Below are 22455 nucleotides of genomic sequence, written 5' to 3' on the forward strand. Positions count from 1 at the left end.
CTGAACACTTTAATGTGAAAGTGCTTCCATGTGTATGTTTGTAATCTCATTATGAACATGTAACTCCAATGCTGTTGCCTTCCAATGTTACCTTATGACCTATTTACGTAAATATGTTTTGCTATTTTATGAATTTTTGAAAGAAAGAGCTCAAGTTCCCCATGATACAGTTTTAAAAAAAAATGCTGAATGGGAAGAGGATGACTTGGGGCATTTTATTTAGTGTTAACATTTGCGAGCAGTGCTGCTAACCTACAAGTAGATTAGTGTAAGCAAAAGAAGATAAAGTAATGAAAGTGGCCATTCAACCCCTCTTGTTTGCACAGGCAATTTCTTTGTTTTCCATCTTATGGCACTCTACATAAAGAGTAGCATGGACACTCTGCAAGAAGTTGTACTTCTGTTGTAAATGTTTTTACTTTCTTTTAAATAGACCCCTGGCCTACAGCACTTTGGCTGACCTGGTGCATCATGTTCGCCAGCATCTTCCTCTGAATGATCTGGCCCTTGCCGTTCAGCTGTTTGCAAAGAATATTGATGATGAATCATTGCCCAGCAGCATCCAAACAATGTCTTGCAAACTTCTGTTGAACCTTGTAGATTGTATTCGTTCAAAAAGTGAGCAGGAGAATGGGAATGGAAGAGATATTCTGATGAGAATGTTGGAGGTACGTAGTTAGATTACACTGAATTTTAAAAATGATTAGTCTGTAACTGAAAGTTTCTACTCTTGGTGTCATGGGAATTACATTACTCGTGTTTGATGGGAACGGGAGAAATAATGGCAGTTTGGATAAGTGCGCATAAAAAAGAAGAGGCTACCAGTGACTTGACTGTAGATAACTTTAAAATTGCGTCTGAGTTATTTCTGCTTATTTGAGCCCAGTGGTCCCCTATCAGGCTTTACCTTAAGCTGACTGTTGGGCTTTACTCTGTGCATCATTGCACAGGGAGAGCAATTTGTACTTCTTTCAAAATTTTGCATGTTTCATTTCCTGTTAACTTTGTTTATAAATCCCTGTGTAAATTTTTCCAATCGGAACTGCCTATGTAAAATTATCATCATGTAGTTGCCCCTTCCTGCAACCAGTGATACTGTAAAATCTTTCACGTCCCTCCTTCTTAGCCTGTACTGTGAATAAAATTCCTAAAATTCCCTAAATGCTGTAGGAAATCTATTTATTTAATTATACATGTAAATTATAACTACAACAAAGTGCCTGATATTTAGCCCAGTACTACTTGCCCGTGAACTTGCTGTTTAAATAAAATGGGATAACTGGATTAATTTCCTGTCGTCTTGCTGCACACATGTAAAGCACCAGGAGGTAAGATCATTACACAGTGGTGCTCATTCTCTTGCTTTTCACCTCTGTCTAATACTGCATACCTCATGCTCTATATGCTTTGTCATTGACTTTCAATGTCTTGTTTTGAGATGAACTCAGAAAGCATCTGTTGGTAAATGTATATTCAGAGTATTCAGATGGCAGGCATTAACTGAGGATTCCTCTGCACATGACCAGGCTCAAACTGGTTGTTGGCTTTGGAGGTGTATGCTTCTAATAAAATATTGTGCGTTTGAAGATTGGACTCCATTTCTATCCTTCTATATCCTCCTTTCTATCCTTCAGCACCGGACACCTTGCATTTGGATATCTGTCTTCGAAAAAATGATTGAAATTGTAATTATCCTTTTCACTCAAGGAACTGATAATTTGTTAAAGTTGGCAATCTAACCAGTGTGTGTTTTGAGGAAAGGTAAGGGTGTTAGAAAAAAGCAATATTTCCCATTTCCTGTATTTGTCTTGTTCTAGGTTTTTGTGCTGAAATTTCATACCATTTCTCGCTATCAGTTGTCCACCATTTTTAAGAAATGCAAGCCACAATCTGAGCTAACAGCTGCAGAAGCCCCTATGGCAGCAGCTCAAGCGACTCCAACGCAATCTGTTCCCCCTCCTGCCCCACCAACGCCCACCCTTCCTGCACCAGCCTTAGACAAACATGGGGATAAAGAAAAGGAGGAAAAGCAGACCTTCCAAGTATCTGACTGCCGCAGCTTGGTGAAGACGTTGGTATGTGGGGTGAAGACAATAACGTGGGGCATAACTTCATGTAAAGCACCAGGAGGTAAGTTCAATACTAAGTAGTATTGTATGTTGCTGTTCATCTCTGTCAAATACTGCATGTCTCACTTCAGAAGTTGAATATTTAATGAGAAGTCACTAATTTGCTTTGAGAATCCCACTATGTGATCACTTCCATAGGTGACTGAAGAAATGGTCATCAAGGACCTAAGCTCTGAATGACTTCTCCATTTACTTCCCCACCCTGGTCTTTTAAATTGCTCCTCAAAATGACTCTTTGGCCAAGCTTTAGTTACCTGTTCTGATGCAGCTTGGTGCTGGATTGCATTTAGTAATGGATCGTGTGAAACACTTTGGGATATTTTGCTGCTTTAGAAGTGTGTTATAGAAAAGCATTTTTCTTTCTTTCAAATGGTCATAGTATTCTGACATTTGTTGTCAGATATGAATATCCAAATTGGGTGAAAGTAGTGATAGAGGTTTTGTGTCAGAATTAAGCATTTTGCTAATAGTAAGGAATTGTTCAATTAGTACCTGCCAGCGAGTGGCACTGACGAGCATTTTCTAAACATTAAATTCTGTGTAATAATTCTATAAAATTGTGTAAAAACTAGTACTGTGCTAATGGGAACTGTTATAAATGCTGTATTTTTGAGATTATGAAGTGCAGTCTTGAATGATTTTTTTTTTCTATTCCTTAGAGGCATCCTTTATTCCCAATAAACAGTTACAGCCAAAAGAAACACAAATTTACATCAAGTTGGTAAAATATGCAATGCAGGCTTTGGATATTTACCAGGTATAGTATTAGAATTGTATATTGATTCAGCAGTGATCTGTATGTTTTGATCTCTGTCAGTGAAGCCCAAACAGCAGCCTCAACTCCCCCATGTCCTGCCAACCTCACTTTTGAAGCCTGTGACTTGACTGTATTCTCTGGCTCATCTCTTGAAATTACTTGGGACTAATACTTTGGAAAGGCTTTTTTCCTAATTGGTGAATAACTCCTAAAACACAATGACAAATACTGCTATCAGTAATCTGATAAATTAGTGTAAGCATGGGATTAAATTTTATTTGTAAACTTGAAGAATGATGTATACTGCATGTTGGGGTGAACTGGTGGCTAGGATTGGTTATTGGCAGCTGAACCATGGGGTTGTGGTTGGCTGAAAGCTGCTCGATGAGGACAATCTTGTGTTTTGACCAATTTTCAGCTGCTTTAGTGAAAGTATTTGAAATGTTCAAAATACTATCTTAATTCTGCAGTACAAATTTTAATTTGGCCGTACTCCTTTGGATTCTATAAAATTGTGATACTGTTGCTGTAATTAATTGACCTTTTAATAATTATCCAGAGTTATGCAGCATTTGGTTGAGTATGTTCAGTGGAAGGGATGAGGGAGTTGGGAAAACTCAGTAGGTATTTTTTCAGCATAACAATTGTAATCAATCTCTCTCTGGTTTCAGGTGCAAATTGCTGGGAATGGACAAACATACATTCGAGTGGCCAATTGCCAGACAGTGAGGATGAAGGAAGAGAAGGAGGTTTTGGAGCACTTTGCTGGTGTTTTCACTATGATGAATCCTTTGACTTTTAAAGAGATCTTTCAAACAACCGTACCATACATGGTGGAAAGGATTTCAAAGAACTATGCTCTTCAGGTGACAGGCATTCTCTTTAACCTTGTTAATGAAAGTTTAGCCAGTGTAAGTGTTAGAAAATACTTTCTTAGCAATGGGAAAACATTTACAGTAAAACAGGTTCATAGCTCCTTGAAAGTAGAGTCGCTGGTAGGTAGGATAGTGAAGATGATGATTGGTATGCTTTCTTTTATTGGTCAGAGCTTTGAGTATAGGAGTTGGGAGGTCATGTTGAGGCTGTACAGGACATTGGTTAAGGCCACTTTTGGAGTATTGTGTGCAATTTTGGACTCCTTCCTATCGGAAAGATGTTGTGAAACTTGAAAGGGTTCAGAAAAAATTTACAAGGATGTTGCCAGGGTTGGAGAGTTTAAGCTATAGGGAGAGGCTGAATAGACTAGGGCTGTTTTTCCTGGAGCGTTGGAGGCTGAATGGTGACCTTGTAGAGGTTTATAAAATCGTGAGGGGTATGGATACAATAAATAGATAAAGTATTTTCCCTGGGATGGGGGGAGTCCAGAACTACAGGGAAAAGGTTTAGGGTGAGAGGGGAAAGATATAATCAGGATGTAAGGGGCAACCTTTTCACTTGGTGGTACATGTATGGAATGAGCTGCCAGAGGAAGTGGTAGAAGCTAGTACAATTGCAACATTTACAAGGCATCTGGATGGGTATGTGAATAGGAAGGGTTTAGAGATATATGGGCCAGGTGCTGGCAAGTGGGACTAGATTAAGTTCAGAGATCTGGTCGGCATGGACGAGTTGGACCAGAGGATCTGTTTCCGTGCTGTACATCTCTGTGACTGTAAGACTATAAAAGCAAAGTACTTTTGGTGCATTAAATCTGAAATAAAACCAGAAACTATTGCAAAATACTCAACAGGTCCCTCGCCAGGTGGTGGCAAAGTCCAGATTCAGGCCGATGTTCTTTCATTTATATCTGAAAGGTTTAAGCACATGGTATTGAGATTTCTTTGTCAAAACTTTCACATAAATGCAAAGAAAATTTTAATCTTGGAGTGTTTTAATCCAACTGCTCCAGGTAAGTCTAAACTCCTGACATCTGCAGGTGACCATAATATGATATTATTGTTCATTAAGATGGAGAGTGATGTAATTGATAGAGAGACTAAACTGCGATGGTAAGAGGCACGAGCTGGCTATACTGAATCGGCGACCCTTAAAGAGCTGATGGTGCAGAGGCAATGGGAAACATTTACTGAGTACATGGATGGTCTGCAACAAATGGTTCATTCCTGTCTGGTACCCGGTACAAAACTAAAATGGGAAAGGTGATCTGACTGTGGTGAACAAGGAAAATTATGGATGGTATTATATCTCAGTAAGGAGGCAGACTTGAGGCTTGAAAGCACTTCAGAATTCAGCAAAGCATTGATTAATATGGGGAAAATAAAGTATACGAGTAATATTGCAGGGAACATACTGATTTGTAAAATCTTATTTTGGAATGTGAAGACAAATGTCTGTCTCTTACAGTCAGAAATAGGGGAAGTTTTAATGGGGAATAAACAGGTGGAAGACCAATTAGATACATATTTTGGTTCTGCTTGTTGGGGAAATTGATGTGATTATGACCCAATACATATCCAGGGCCTCGTAATCTACATCCTACATTTCTTAAGGAAGTGACCCTAGATATAATGAAAGTATTTGTGGTATTCTTTCAATATTCTATAGACTTTGCAACAGTTTCTATGGTTGTAACCATAATTTAACCCCACTATTAATAAAGGGGTGGACAAAACGTAGCGAATTATAGGTCAATTAGCTTAACATTGGTAGTAGGGAAAATGCTAGAGTCGGATATAAAAGAATTACGAAAAGGGCAATTGGGACACAATGACAGAATTAGACAGGTCAGCATGAATTTACAAAAGTAAAATAATGCTTGATGAATATAATGAAATTTTTTGAGCATAAACTATTAGAGTTGATGAGGAACCAGTGGGTATGATTTACTTGGACTTTCAGAACACTTTTGATTAGGTCCTACATAAGTGATTAGCATATAAAATAAAAGTGACTTGGATAGGGATAATATGCTGACATGGATAGCAAGCTGGTTGTCAGACAGTAGGTACAGAAAGACTGGTCTTTTTCTGAGTGGCAGGCAGTGACCAGTTCTTGGGCCCCAGATATTCATGACATTTACTTAGGTGAGGGAACTAAATGTAATATCACCAAGAATATAGCTGACACATAGCTAGCAAGGAGGGTGAGCTGTGAGAAGTAGGTGATATTTGACCAGTTGAGTGACTGGGCAGAAGTGTGACAGCTGAAGTATAATGTGGATAAATGTGAGGTAATTCACTTTGTAGCAAAAACAGAAAGACCGATTTATCATTGAGAATTGTTTGGAAAATGTTCTGCGTAGCTCAGCTTATCAAGTTGAGTGGGCTGTATTCTCAATTTACAAGCTCACTGGATCTTTTAATCAGCATTGTGTGTATTTTTATATTTGGCAGTGTAAGTGCAACATTCTGGTTTAAAATTTTTTTTCATTTTCTTTTAATTATTATCTGCTACAGATTGTGGCCAACTCATTCCTGGCGAACCCTTCTACCTCTGCTCTGTTTGCTACAATTCTGGTGGAATATCTTCTAGACCGCCTTCCAGAAATGGGCTCCAATGTTGAACTCTCCAACCTCTATCTCAAGCTGTTCAAACTAGTGTTCGGCTCTGTTTCTCTGTTTGCAGCAGAAAATGAGCAGATGTTAAAGGTAAGGAGGCGATGCAGGAATGAAAGAGAGGGTGGTGAGTTCTCACCGTTGTATGATATTTTCACAATCTAAGACTAGTATGGAAGTGAAATACTCCAATGTTTATCATGCTTTCAGGCAAGTTAGTGGTGCAGCTAGTGGGGTTAGATGACCAGGGGAGGGAGGAGGCTTGTATGGTACATCGGCATAGACTGGTTAGGCAAATGACTGTAAGCTCTGTTATCCTCGTATTTAGAAAAGAAGCTGGTTAAACTTAGCAAGATTTCAGCACCTGATTTGAAAGAAAAGGAAATGATGGCTCTTAGTTGCATTTCATTTTGAAGACTCCATAGATCTGAAATCAAGTAGATTCAAACAAACTGATAAAATTGGTCTCAATTCTTTAGCTTTAAGCTCAAGATGTATGCCTACCTGATACAGGTTTCTGTTTACAGATGTTGAAATAACCTTATGTTAGAATTCTTCAGTTCACATTTAAAAACAAAGATTTGCATCTGTATAACATCTGCTGTGACCACTGAGCATCACAAAAGCCCCTTGCAAGCCAATGAATATCTTTTTGAAGTGTGGTCACTGATGTAATGTAATATGAGCAATGCTGCTACTAACTTATGTAGAACAAGCTTCCACAAACTAATACGTAAATGGTCTGGAGATCTGTTTGTGTGACGTTAGTTGAGGGATAAATCTTGGGAAGGCCACTGTCAAAAACTGTCCAGTTGCTGTGCCGTGTAGTCATACAATCTTCTAAGTTTGCCATGAGAATGCAAACGTGCCCTTGGTTTCACAGCTGTCTGAAGGATGGCACCTCTCCCAGCACTGCATTGGATTATCAGCTTTGATTTTTGGACTGAAATCCTAGAAAGGAATTTGAGTCCAGACTCTTTCAGTAGTGAAGGTGCTACCCACTGAATAAAACTCATCTAGTTTGCTGATATCTTTAAGATTGGAAATTTTGTCATCCCTGCCTAGATCTGTATCAATGTGGTTAACTCTTAACTGCTGTTTGAGCAATTAGTCACTGGCAATAAACTGAGTCCAGCCAATGATGCCCACAGCCTATGAATGAAATTTGACATTAATGTTTCCAAATATTGTTTCCATGCACTATTTGCGGTGAATGCAGGGAATAATTGCAAAAAAAAAAATCCTTTTTTAAATTGGAACAGGAGGAGGCAGTTTAGTTCCTGGGGTCTGTCACCCATTCGTTGAAGTCCATGGTTGAACTGAGATCGAACGCCATACATGCACCTTTGTTCAATTTGTCTGCAATACCTTTGGTTAACAACAATCTTATCTATCTCTTATTTAGAATTAATAATTGATATAATATAGCTTCTAGAAAAGATTCCCAAATTTCTACCACTCTTTGTCAAGAATGTTTTCTAGTTTCATTGATAAGGTCTTTAATTTTTAGTCATGATTTAGAGGTGCCGGTGTTGGACTGAGGTCTACAAAATTTTCACCTGATGAAGGAGCAACACTCAGAAAGCTAGTGCTTCCAAATAAACCTGTTGGACATAACCTGGTGTTGTGTGATTTTTAGATTCCAGTACTATACTCCCTAACCTGCAGAAATAGGATAGGTAGAGAGTACTATCAGTTCCCATAATATCTTGAAACGTATCAACAAATCTTGTGTGAATTGTCTAAATTCCAGGGAAAATGACCGCTAATTTGTACGCTTTGATACTGTAGCCCTTGGAGTCCAGCTAGCATTGCAGATAAAAGATGTATTGCCTTATCATTTAAGTATGAAGGGTTCCTTCAGAAATCAGTTACATGCATTCAATTAGTAGCTTTTGTTATGTAGAGAAATGTTTTTCTTTTCTCCTTTCCTGTTATTACAGTAAATGCTGCTTGTCATTCAAAGCTGGAGTTTGATTTTTGGAATATTGGTGTGCAGAAAAAATATATTGGATTTTGACTGATTTGAAATGATGTGACTCTTTTGAAATGTGACTTTTCTTAGTGATTAATGGTTTAGCATCTGATTTTGCTCTGTGAAGGTCATTTTAAAATATCATATTGAAAAATCTCTTCCTTTGTTCTCTCCCTGTCAGAAAATTTGAGGTAGAGTGAATTTAATGAGCTATAACTGCAATTTAAATGTTTGAATTTTTGGTCTGTTCATTAATGTTGTTTCATTAAATTAAGCAATGGATGTTTAAACCTTGGAAATTAACTGTGTAATGAAAAGTCGCTTGTGAATGTATTGGCATGGTTTTAAAAGAAATACAATTATAGCCTACTTTTTCCACTGAAGCAACTTTTACTTGAAATTGTGGTAGTGCTTTCTTGAGTAATTGGGGTGGGGTGTGCCTTTTGTATGTATTGTGATAGACAAGCTGTCACCATTGGAGCAGCCAGGGCCTTGGTTTAATGGCTTGTTTAAAAGACAGCACCTCAAACAGGGTGGCATTCCCTTGGTACTGCATCTGAAGTGTTGGTTTGGTTTTGTTCTCATGTTTTTGGAGTAAGTCTTGAACCCACAAACGTCTGAGAGAAGCAGTGTGATCCACTGTATAAGAACTGACACCAATCCCAAGCTGGAAACCCTTAACATGAAATTCCATTATATTTTAGCCACATCTACACAAAATTGTGAACAGTTCTATGGAACTTGCTCAAACAGCCAAGGAGCCATACAACTACTTTCTGTTGCTTCGAGCCCTTTTCCGATCCATTGGAGGTGGCAGCCACGATCTCCTGTATCAGGAGTTTCTGCCATTACTGCCTAACTTGCTGCAAGGTAGGAATGCAATTACATTAGCTTTTGACTGTTTAACTGATGAAATAACCCCAGGTTCAATCAATATATTTTAAGCTTTGGTAAAATGTATTAGGAGCTTGATTGAAATGAGCATTAGCTAAAGCATGTTCCTCACTGAAGATAATTCCTTTTGAGTCTTAAATCTGCTTTGTCGCTTTATAGGTGCAGGGCTGAAACTGTATCACTTAAGTGTAGATTTTCTATCATTTTGTAAAGGATAGAACCAGGATCTTTCCTCATTCAGTATCTGTAAATCAAGATTTTTATTAATTTGCATTGTTCAGAACACTTATTGCTGCCTCGTATAGGTTTAGCATGCTAAGTATTGGCTCGTAAAATTGTTCATGGTCTGTTTGAAAATAGAAACCAGAATAAAGTAACAGATATAGTTGCTGTCCTACTCATGCTATTTTTATTGCAGGACTGAATATGCTGCAGAGCGGCCTGCATAAACAACATATGAAAGATCTTTTCGTTGAACTGTGTTTAACTGTGCCTGTCCGACTCAGCTCTCTCCTGCCTTATCTGCCAATGTTGATGGACCCCCTGGTATCTGCACTCAATGGTTCACAGACCCTGGTCAGTCAAGGCCTGCGGACACTGGAACTGTGTGTTGACAACTTGCAGCCTGATTTTTTGTATGATCATATCCAGCCAGTACGAGCTGAGCTCATGCAGGTAAAATTGGGACTCTGTAATACATTAGGGGATGTGAATCTATCAACTTTTTATTCTTCATTTGCTGTATGTTAATAGTTGAATCGTCCAGCAAAACGTAGACTATTCAAATTATCATGTCTTTTACACCTGGGCAAATTCAATGAATCATTACAGAAGCACCACCTTTCAAATATTCACTGTGAAATGGCTTGGGCCATCTGTCCCTTTCCTTTCATAGCTGTTCATTTTTTCCTTTTCAAGCCTATATCCAGTTCCTTTTTGAATGTTGTTATTGAATCTGGATTCCTCTCGAGCAGAGCTTTTCAGTTCATCATAACTCTTTGCTTAAAAAAAAATCCTTCCATTCTCCGCTTTTCTGCCATTCAGACTATTGATCCCAAGTGAGCATATGTATCTTTCATACATCAATCCTGTATATATTATTTCCTTCTCAAAGTAAATCTGGTAGTTCTTCCCTAATGACTCTCTTCATTACTCAAGTACCATATGTGTGTGAGGCATTCTCTTAATGTTCATAATATTCTGTTTCAATTTATACAAGCATCTACTGCTCACTGTGTATTTGAGCACTTTCCCATTGCAAACTCTGTATCCTCCTTTATAACATGCTTTAGTACCAATCTATATCGTCAACAAGTTTTGCTAGAATGCAATCTGTCCTTTCATCCAGGTCAGTAAAGTATCTTTTAAATTATTGAGTTCCCAACATGACTTTATAACTTGCAGTTTGCCAACCTAAGAATACCTATTTTTCCCCATTGTCAGTTTTATTGTTAATTAGACCATCTTCTATCCATGCTTAACATCAGTGGAGACAGAATTGACATTGAACTTCTAGATAGCTGCAGTCATTTTTGTTGACTTCTGTGGCCTTGGAAGAGCAGTTGAAAAATCCTTATGGTTATTTCAGCCTGTTGTTTTGCACAGGAATGCTGCTACATTTCCAGAGATTCGTTTGTTCTTTCTTTGTCAGTTTTTGTTCTTGCTCTCGTATTTTTTTTCTCACTCTTTGTTACTTGTTCAAAAATCAAAATTTGATGAAGTCATGGGATACCTTATTTCATTACAGAAATGTGAGATAGCTTGCAATAAATCAACTATTTTGTGTTGAGATATCCATGAATTCCTCCCCACAACAATCTCAAAGTCAAACAGGAAACACTCGGAGAGAAAGAAATGGAATTCACAAATTTAAACTGTAATGTTGTTAAAACTCCTGCTGTGATGCTTTGCTATTGTAATTTTTATTACCTTTAATAGAGTTTGCTGTTCAGAATTACATACTCCTGAGCTTCAAAGAGAATTAAATACTATCAGAATACATGGGATACAGTAAATAACACTGGGCACGATAACAGTTCATTTGCAGGATGGCAGCACTGTTCAAATCTTTTTGTTGTAATTGCAACTGAAGAGTCATTTGGAGGAAAATAGTAGTTGTATTTCTGAAGAACAATTTGAGTATGATTGAAGCTTTTTTCTAATTTAGGAATTTGATTTAATTTTCGCAGGAAAGAATGTACATTTAAGGAGTCTAGGTTTATAATCAGGATCTTAAGCGAGATTATTATAAAGTTTATAAGTTTATTATAAAGTTGATAATTTAGAAATTCATAATTTCAAGATATTAATTAACAATTCACATGAACTTTGAATGTTGTGAGGAAAATGGCTGTTTGCCTCATGAATACTGTCCTTTCAATAATGTTTCAAGGTGCTTTGTCAACGCTAAATCTGATTTGCTTCATTTTCTAAAGAAACAATTTTTATTTAATTCCTGCCTTTTTACCCCTGCTGCTCCCAAGCTCCCTGTTTTACAGTTGTTAATACCTATTACTCAACATTTAATCCTCCTTCTCACCACGTTATCAGACTTGCTGAGTATTTCTAGCATTTCCTGTTTTTAATCATTTTGCATCCGCAATTATTAAATGTGATAGAATATAATTACATCGAGCTAAAATATCATTTGGCCCAACTGTGAGTCTCCATCTATATCACCTTTATTCTCCATTCCTTCTATTCATTTCTCCCTTTATAAAGATGATGGAAGCAAGTTCAGTACTAACTTCAATAAGTGAATTTGCAAAAATACTTGATGGAAGTTTAGGGGTTAGATGGGGAGGGGAATGCAAATTGCAAGGCTTTGGAGAAAGGACGTGAAGGTGGTGCTGAATGAATCAATTTTTGAACGATGTGATGGGCTGAATGATCTCTCTTTCATTCATTCTATTTGTCTCACCTTAATATTATATCATCCATTGTTGGATGATTGTATTGTATTCCTGGGGGTACTTTCCCATCATTAAGTACTGCAAGCTTTCAGACCCACAAAGTACACTGCTTAGGACCTGAGATAGTTGGAATTTCGGCATCCTTTGATTTAGGACAACAAGTCCCAATTGTCCTAGAATCCATATAATAGTGCAAACAGAGGTCGTTTGGCCCATTGAGTCCGAAGAGCATCCGAGCCAGACCCATCCCCGACCCCATCCGCTTAACCCCACTTGGGATTTTTACCAAGGCTAACCCACCTCCTTGCATAATCTCTGGGTACTATGGGAAATTTAGAATGGTTCAATCACCTAACCTTCGCATCTTTGGACTGTGGGAGGAAACAGAGCACCCAGAGGAAACCAATGCAGATATAGGGAGAATGTGCAGACTTCACATAGACAGTCACCCAAGGCTGAAAACGAACCTGGATTCCTGGTTCTGTGAGTGAGCAGTGCCAACCACTGATTTTTCTATGTTGTGTTTTTGTTCCCCCAGTATTTGAATAAATGCCAGAATCAATGTAGTAGCTATAACAATTACTAAGTTACTAGTTGAAGAATTATGTTTTCTAAAATTTTTTACACAGGCTTTATGGCGTACTTTGCGTAACCCAGCCGACAGCATCTCCCACGTGGCCTACCGTGTGCTGGGCAAATTTGGTGGAAGCAATCGGAAGATGCTAAAGGAGTCTCAAAAACTGCAGTACGTTATTACCGAAGTGCAGGGACCAAGCATTACAGCTGAGTTTTCTGACTGTAAGGCATCTATCCAACTTCCTATGGAGAAGGTGAGGCTTGCACACCAATAGAAAATAATTAATTTGTGTATGATTGGATTTTTGGTTTTGTCATGGTGACAGCCATGCTGCAGATTGGAACACCTACTGGTTCATTCAGTTGTGACTCAGTTGGTAGCTCTGATGCCTCTGGATCAGCAGGTTCTCTACCAACTCTAGGGATTTGAGCCCAAAGTCCTGACTGACACATTCAGTACTGACATAGAGGGTGCTGCTCTTTTGGAGGATTCTGCCTTTTGGAGAGATGGTAAATCAAGGCACAGGTCTCCTTTTAAGGTGGAAATAAATGGTCCAATAACACAATTGTAAGGAAGAGCAGAGAAGTTCTCTTGGGTTTATTAGACAATATTTGCCCATCAAAGAACATCACAAAAATTGATAATCTGATCACCTTCTCATTGCCGTTTGTGGGACCTTGCTGCACATGTTCTATGTCTTGCTTACTGCTCTTTACTTCAATAAGCCTTCATTAGTTATTCTGCAGTGTAGGATATTCTGAGGTCAGGAAAGGTGCTGTAGAAATGGATATTATTCTCTCTGTCTTTTTATGTCTGTGATTCTTGTTCTAGCTCAAGAGTCTTTCAACATAACCTGGGTGTAGGTTTGCTCGCTGAGCTGGAACGTTTATTTCCAGACGTTTCGTCACCCTACTCGGTAATATCTTCAGTGGGCCTCTGGGCGAAGCACTGCTGATGATTCCTGCTTTCTATTTATGTTTTGTGTTTCTTTGGGTTGGTGATGTCATTTCCTGTTTTTCTCAGGGGGGTCGTAGATGGGGTCTACCTCTTTTTTGATAGTTCCAGTTGGAATGTGTTTCTAGGAATTCTCGTGCGTGTCTCTGTTTGGCTTGTCCTAGGATGGATGTGTTGTCCCAGTCTAAGTGGTGTCCTTCCTTATCTGAATGTAAGGATACTAGTGAGAGAGGAGCATGTCGTTGTGTGGCTAGTTGATGTTCATGTATCCTGGTGTTTAGTTTTCAGTATGTCAACTAGCCACAAAACGACATGACCCTCTCTCACTAGTATTCCTACATTCGGATAAGGAAGGACACCGACTGGGACAACACATCCATCCTCGGACAAGCCAAACAGAGAAACGCATGAGAATTTCTAGAAGCATGGCATTCCAACCGGAACTCTATCAACAAACACATCGAGTTAGACCTCATCTACCCCCCTTGTGAAAAAGAACAGGAAATGACACCACCACAGGAAATGACATCACCAACCCAAAGAAACCCAAACATATAAATAGAAAGCAGGAACCATCAGCAGTGCTTCGCCCAGAGGCCCACTGAAGATGGGCACACTAGTAGAGTGATGAAATGTCTGGAAATGAACCTTCTAGTTAAAAAAAAACCTTCAATTTAAAAAAGTGGGCGGCACGGTGGCACAGTGTTTAGCACTGCTGCCTCACAGCGCTAGAGACCGGGTTCAATTCCCGCCTCAGGCAACTGACTCTGTGGAGTTTGCACGTTCTCCCCGTGTCTGCGTGGGTTTCCTCCGGGTGCTCCGGTTTCCTCTCTCAGTCCAAAGATGTGCAGGTCAGGTGAATTGGCCGTGCTAAATTGTCCGTAGTGTTAGGTAAGGGGTAAATGTAGGGGTATGGGTGGGTTGCGCTTCGGCGGGGCGGTGTGGACTTGTTGGGCCGAAGGGCCTGTTTCCACACTAAGTAATCCTAAAGTAATCTAATCTAATCTAGTTCAGCGAGCAAATCTACATCCAGAACCTCAACCTGGGCTACAAATCTTCTCAAGACTCGCTTTCAACATAACCACCCTGTTGTACAGCTGAGTACCCAACCAAAGTTAAATAGCTTGCATTTTAATACATATATCTTCTCAAATTGTGCTGGCTTGTTGATCTCTGAAATCTCTGCCAAGGCATTGATTTCTCATGTGATCTGAGCTCTTGCAAAATGTTTTTTTTAACTGTTATGATTCACGGATTTTAATTCTAATACCTTTCTTTCTCCATTCTCTCCAGTTAACCTAGTTTCAAACTTCTAAGCTATGCTGTTGCTGTAATGTTGATGAATCATTGAGATTTTAGCATTTGTAGGAAGTTATACACATGGTAGTTCTCTTGCATCATCAGTGCTTAAACACAGAGGGCTATGTTACATGTTGTTTTAGATAGGAGCTGCTTTCAGCCAAGATACAGAGATAGATTAGGATTGCCTGTTCTTTGTATAGCAAACTCTTGAATTCTTTCCACTTCACATACAACTTTTTCTGAGATCTTTATTGTCTAAAGAAAAAGGCCCCATAAAGCAAATTATGGGGTTCTGAGTTACCTATGTACCCTTTATACATTGAAAATCTTGCCATATTGATTGCAGCCACTTGATGGCACTGTTTAAACAGTGTATATTGTAGGTTTATTTGATGCAGCGTTGTGTATCCAGTATTAAGTACACTACCACAGTGTGGCAAGAATTGGCAATTATAGTATTGTTAAGGAATATCTTACCTCACTGGGTTTGGAAGAAAAATGTATTCCCCAGTCTGTAAAAATTGAAAGAACTGCAGATAATGTAAACCAGAAACAAAAATAGAGATTACATAAAGCACATGTTTGGCAGCATCTGAACACAGAATTATGATTTCAATGATATATGAAGGACAAATATTGATCAGAACTCCACCCCCCCCCCCCCCCCAATAGAATTTGATGTAGTGCTACAGGATCAGTTGTATCTACCCTAAGAGGCGAAATGAGACTTGGATTTAACACCTCATCTGATCACGCTGTGTCTGCCAGTACTATACTGGAAGTGTCATCTTGGATTATATGGAGCGGAACTTGAATCCACAACCTGTGTTCGGAGGTGAGACTGCTAACCCTCATATTGACGGCTGGTAGTGACTGGTCATTTGCCCACAGAAAAACGGGAATAACTTGGAAGTGAGTTGACTCAGGTTCTGTTAATTTACCTTATGAGTCATACAGCAATATTTGCAGAGATTGTCTGAATAAGTGGAGGCAAAAGACTTGTGGAAGTCAAAAGAATTAAAAGCATATACATTTTTGTGCTGAAGTGCTGTAAAATCCTGTGGCATTCAGCTTTTTGGGACAGGAAGAACAAGAAAATGACTAAGTCCATGTACAGCGTCAGCTCAATGTGAAAGGCTATTCTTTGGTTGTCTTGTAGCTTGGGTCATTTGAAAATGGAAGTAATCCAGTAACAGGAATGGGTTTGCAGGTATTCAGTTTCTTCCCTAACTTGTGAGCTTTTCTAAGTAAAAACCCATCAGGAGTTGTATTAAAGTCCTTAATTCAATTTAACTGCTCTGCTTCCACCTGGAGCATTTCCCTTCGATGTGCAGTTAATTTTGATTGACAGCATTAAAATATGCAATTAATTTGTCCCCATCTTCACTGCAACTTTTTCTGTGCTCTCTGTTTACATTATAGCACAATTCTAATTAACGAAAATAAATATAACACCCCAAACTGAAACTCCTCACCAAAAGGCATGTGCCCCAAAAATTTACAATTGGTGGTTAAGAAATGGTGTGGCGGCTGTAGGGTGATCCTTACAATTTATTCACATCAGCTGCTTTACGAAATAGTAAACGAACAGTTAAACAAAAAGGTTGTGTTGGAAAAGTATTATCAATGACCGAATAGTATAATTGTAGAATCATAGGATTTCATGTGAATTATTCGAAATGAATGAACATCATTCTTTAAACAGAACGCTGTTTCTTCTTGTCTGACTGATGGAAAGTTTTTCTGTGAAGTTTAGTGTCAAGTGTTGACCAGGCAGCTATTCTTCAATTAGTCATACTTCATGTATGCACCCTGACCAGTGGGTGATGTATGACTAGCTCTCTGATTTGGCGGTGTCTTCATCCAGTTGTGCCCTTACTATAATCAATTAATTTGGCAGAAACAATAGAATGTGATGCCTTTCTAACCTTCACAGCTTTCCTGTGCACTTAGAGTTTAACTGTTTTAATAAAAAACAATGAAAGACATTATTTTACTGTTGGAAATAAATTGTATCGCGTGTTGTGAAATCTTTCAGTGTTGCACTGAAGTACCTTTTTGAAGTGTAATCGATGTTATAATGTGGGATACATTTTTGTGAAAATGCTAATTTGGCAAAGGGCAACTGAGTCATAGATGTACGGCACGGAAACCGATCCTTCGGTCTAACTTCTCCATGCCGATCAGATATCCTAAATTAATCTAGTCCCATTACCAACACTTGGCCTATGTTCCTCTAAATCCTTTGTATTCATATACCCATCCAGGTGCCTTTGAAATGTTATAATTGTACCAGCCTCCACTACTGGGAAGGGATTGACAATTTTAAGAGTCATAGCATTTAGAAGAAAGACTGAATTATTGTCATGTTGCATCTTTTTGCATTAAGTAATAGTAGTAGATGACCAAGTTCTCAACAGTTTCACTGAGTTCAGTGTCAGAAACATTTTGAGGAGTCCGTTGATCAGCTTTCTGAGCAGACATCATATCTTTTAAAATTAAAATCAACAATTCTTTTGGGAAGTTAATTCTTTTGTACTTGTGTTGTGCACAGTATCTCGGTATACAAGGGAGTCAAAGCAAAGAGCACCCTCTCTTTTCAAAATGTGAAAATGTAAATCACTTGTAAAAGTCAAAAGTGTTTACAATGATAAACATTTTTTAAAACTTTGAGAGGGTTTTATAGTTATAACACACTTTTACCATTTTGCATTAATCTGTTGTAAATGTATGGCATTTAAAATCTTCAGGTAATGAAAGTGAGGTTAAATCAATAAACCTGTTTTCGATTCCTAGCCTTCCTCTGGATTGAAAAATGGTCACACTATTGTTTTATTCCAAAGCTCATACTTTTAACAAATGGTGTTGTTAGTTTGTTAATGTGTCTAACCATACAATTGGATCTGACACAAAATATTGTCAGAATATAAAACTATTCAATCAAATCCTAGCTGTGGAATTTGTGCCTGTGGTTCATGTCATTTTCTTTCTTCAAAGCCATGCTGTCCCAACATTCTGGGTGATTGGTACTTAGTGCTTGACTTTATTTATAATGATACAGAAGAATAAAATGGAAAAACATCAAATCAAACGATTGCTTTACAAATAAACACACCCTGCTCTTAAAAAGTGGTCATAAATATATACTATTATATTGTAACACAGCAATACATATTCATTCATTCAACATGTTTAAATAGTACTGCCAAGGAAAAGTCATTTTTCTATATAGGGAGTTCTTGTTCAGCTTGAAAAGCTGATTTAGAATTTTGCATTTCATATTCCACGAGCAAGCTTTGAGTTGAAATGGGTGATTGAAAGTACTACTCCTTGTAAATTGCTGTAATAAATATGTGGCACTCGTGAACAGAATTTTAAAAAGGCATCTGTGCTTAATGTTTGAGGCTTGCCATTTTAAAAGTAAATGGATAAAGCTTAGTAAACATAGAGTTGGTGCTGGCAGGCCAGTCATTTTCATTTAGTGAGAGGTTCTGATTGTGTTTAAAAAAAAATTATCTTCCTCACACTAGACTTGTAGCTTGAAGAGTTATTTGTATGGTACAATGAGCATTTTTGGTTTTAAAAAAATTTTTCATTTTTACTGTATTCATGTGGCCCACTTCAGTGGTCTGTAGATAAGACTTGACTGTATAGTGAAATCTTGATGGACTTTGATTAAAGTTGGTGATATAGCCTGATGGTTGATTCTAGAAATGGTAGTCTAAAAATATTTTCCTCCATAGACAAATTGTTTGCCTTTCAATAGGACAGTCACTTGCAGCAGTCACTTCGCACCATTAGTTGAATAATTTCACATTAATGAATAGGTGAATTGGTTTTCAGTTTACAGCCAGCTGCATCATGAAATTTCTCATTCATGATGACCTGAGTGAATTTTCCATTGTTGTTTTGTTGACAGATAACATAATGCTTGTAATTTTCAAGTCGTCTTCTGTCACTGGGTAGCACTCTTGCCTCTGAGTCATGTGATTAAATTCAAGTTGCATTCCATAACTTGAGCACAAAATCAAAGGTGAGCCTCCATGTAGTACTGAGAATATGCTGCCTGTTGGGATGTTATCTTTTGGATGAGAAGTTAAACCAATATCATGTCTGTCCCCCTGGTGGACACAAAATGTCCCATGGTACTATTTTGAAGAGGAGCCCTGGTCTCAAACACTAACTGGTCACTATCAACTTTTTGTGAAAGCTTACTACCTGCAAACTGGAAGGCATAATTTCCTAGATAACAATTGTGACTATGTTTCAGAAATGCTTCATTGTCTGTAGAATGCTTTGAGACCTTTTGAGGCAATGGAAGGTACTGTAGAAATGCAGGTCAGACTTTGTGTTTGGTGTTTTCTTTAAAAGTCATGTGTTACAAATTGTGTTTTCCATACATCCAGTCAAACATTGGATATGGTGTTTCACTGTACTAAATTACAAGAATCTAGGGCTGAATCATTTGACTAAAATGCCATTTGGAATTTATACTGATCTTTCTTCCTTAACAAATAGATCAGGAATGAATTATTGGAGGTGTATTTGTTGTGGCATGCAGAGCACTTCAACTGGGCCTTTCTCTAAATGCATTAGTTTTTTGTATTGTACTTTATATTGCAAACTAAATACTGAGCAATGAGCTACTAAAGGCAGATTTCATCCCACATAGGAGTGGGTTATAGATATTTGGCAATTGAATAACATTGTAGTCACAGGTTAAGTTATCTATCTAGTGGCTCATATTACTGTTGAAGAAAAGTTCCCCTTCATTTAAATAGATGATCTCTATTTTAAACAATTGATCAGAATGACAATAGGGTTTTTACTTGAATTAATGATCATTCTAGAGTTATCTGTGGGGTTAAAATCATTTGTTTAGAACTGTGGCACATGCAGCAGTGGAAAGAAGCATCTGTGTCAGTGCTTCAGCAAATGTGGATTTTGTTTTGCCAAGTTGTGGTGCAGTCTGAATGCCCATTGGGGCTGAACAATTTGGCTCCGTGTTTCTTGAAGTGGGTTAACATTTGAAATAGATTTCAAAGATTATTCACCCCTGAGATAGTTTAACTTTCACATTTTACATGACCTCTGGAACATAGCAGTGATCTGTCATTGTCCTTGGAAATGACTAACTGCAGGAAATACAAAGATATTTTCAAAATTAAAAATATGATAGTAATCATGGAATTTATTGTGCTATCATGAAATTGACCTTAAATCAGTCTCTTTGAAATGGCTATCCTGTGTTTCAACAAGTGAATATATCAAGAGAAGATAACCTTTTTATAAAGATCAGACAAACCAATTGTATGGTGCCTCTTGTTTGAAAGGAAAGCACTGAATATAGGATGAATATGTTGCTATGATGCATACAGCCAATTCAATCTTCATCCCTTGAAAAGTTTGTTGCTATTAGAGCACTGCATATTAATTAATGAGAGATGGTACTCGAGGTTTTTGTCCCACCTGAATGCCAGCTTTGTTTCTGAGGCAAATAAAAAATCCTTTATGTATGCTGTAAATTGAACAATGGTAAATTGCTGTTTTGTTTGTGTCAAATGCAGTGTACCAGTTTGACAATCTGCAAAGCGTACCTGCTCGTGTCATTGTATGCAGGGTGGCACCTCATTGCATGCAGGGCCGCTGTTCATGTTCGACTATAGCCTAAATATATGTCTTAAAAATTCCATAGTTTAATGAAATTTCAGTGGGACATGGGATGGAACTTCAAAATTGTTTTGATTTTGTCTACAAATGCTGTTTTGGTTTTTATTCTAGGCAATTGAAACTGCTTTGGATTGTCTGAAGAGTGCCAACACAGAGCCATATTATCGTCGCCAGGCTTGGGAAGTTATCAAATGCTTTTTGGTGGCAATGATGAGCTTGGATGACAACAAGCATTCATTATACCAACTACTTGCCCATCCGAAGTAAGGACAGCAGAGATTTAGTGTAGAAATTGAATATAAAAATTCATAATTAGAGTCGTAGTGTCATTCAGATATACAGCATGGAAACAGACCCATCAGTCCAGCCCATCTATGCCGACCAGATATCCCAACCCAATCTAGTCCCACCTGCCAGCACCCAGCCCATATCCTTCCTATTCGTATACCCATCCAAATGCTTTTTAAATGTTGCAATTGTACCAGCCTCCTCCACTTCCTCTGGCAGCTCATTCCATACACGTACCACTCTGTGTGAAAAAGTTGCCCCATAGGTCTTTTTTATATCTTTCTCCTCTCACCCTAAACCTATGCCCTCTAGTTCTGGACTCCCCGACCCCAGGGAATAGACTTTGTCTATTTATCCTATCCATGCCCCTAATAATTTTGTAAGCCTCTATAAGGTCACCCCTCAGCCTCTGACGCTCCAGGGAAAACAGCCCCAGTCTATTCAGCCTCTCCCTATAGCTCAAATCCTCCAACCCTGGCAGCATCCTTGTAAATCTTTTCTGAACCCTTTCAAGTTTCACAACATCTTTCCGATAGGAAGGAGACCAGAATTGCACGCAATATTCCAACAGTGGCCTAACCAATGTCGTTTTCAGCCACAACATGACCTCCCAACTTCTGTACTCAATAATCTGACCAATAAAAGAAAGCATACCAAACACAGCCTTCACTATCCTATCTACCTGCAAATCTATTTTCAAGGAGCTATGAACCGCACTCCAAGGTCTCTTTGTTCAGCAACACTCCCTAGGATCTTACCATTAAGAGTATAAGTCCTGCTAAGACTTGCTTTCCCAAAATGCAGCACCTCGCATTTATCTGAATTGAGCTCCATCTGCTACTTCTCAGCCCATTGGCCCATCTGGTCAAGATCCTGTTGTAATCGGAGGTAACCTTCTTCACTGCCCACTGTCCAATTTTGGTGTCATCAGCAAACTTACTAACTGTACCACTTATGTGCGCATCCAAATCATTTATGTAAATGACAAAGTAGAGGACCCAGCACCGATCCTTGTGGCACTCTACTGGTCACAGGCCTCCAGTCTGAAAAACAACCCTCCACCACCACCCTCTGTCTTCTACCTTTGAGCCAGTTCTGTATCCAAATGGCTGGTTCTCCCTGTATTCCATGAGATTTTGGGCGGCACGGTGGCACAGTGGTTAGCACTGCTGCCTCACAGCGCCTGAGACCCGGGTTCACTTCCCGCCTCAGGCGACTGACTGTGTGGAGTTTGCACGTTCTCCCCGTGTCTGCGTGGGTTTCCTCCGGGTGCTCCGGTTTCCTCCCACAGTCACAAAGATGTGCAGGGTCAGGTGAATTGGCCATGCTAAATTGCCCGTAGTGTTAGGTAACGGGTAAATGTAGGGGTATGGGTGGGTTTCGCTTCGGCGGGTCGGTGTGGACTTGTTGGGCCAAAGGGCCTGTTTCCACACTGTAATGTAATCTAATCTAATCTAATCTAATCTAACCTTGCTAATCAGTCTCCCATGGGGAACCTTGTCA

The 22455-nt window shown here is 38.7% G+C and overlaps 1 protein-coding gene across 1 annotated transcript in view; it reads left to right on the plus strand.

Annotated features, from left to right (window-relative positions):
- trrap (transformation/transcription domain-associated protein) overlaps window positions 1–22455 on the plus strand; it is a 219627-nt gene that overhangs the window by 21922 nt on the left and 175250 nt on the right. The window contains 9 exon segments of the mRNA XM_087997909.1: window positions 434–668; window positions 1818–2130; window positions 2789–2886; window positions 3558–3752; window positions 6282–6473; window positions 9060–9225; window positions 9668–9924; window positions 12791–12991; window positions 20776–20927. Of these exon segments, the coding sequence (XP_087854035.1) occupies window positions 434–668; window positions 1818–2130; window positions 2789–2886; window positions 3558–3752; window positions 6282–6473; window positions 9060–9225; window positions 9668–9924; window positions 12791–12991; window positions 20776–20927 (1809 nt within the window).

This window comes from Chiloscyllium plagiosum, unplaced genomic scaffold (assembly GCF_037043375.1).
Source record: "Chiloscyllium plagiosum isolate Xiang-an unplaced genomic scaffold, Cpla_swu_hap1 HiC_scaffold_20, whole genome shotgun sequence".
Lineage (NCBI taxonomy): Eukaryota > Metazoa > Chordata > Chondrichthyes > Orectolobiformes > Hemiscylliidae > Chiloscyllium > Chiloscyllium plagiosum.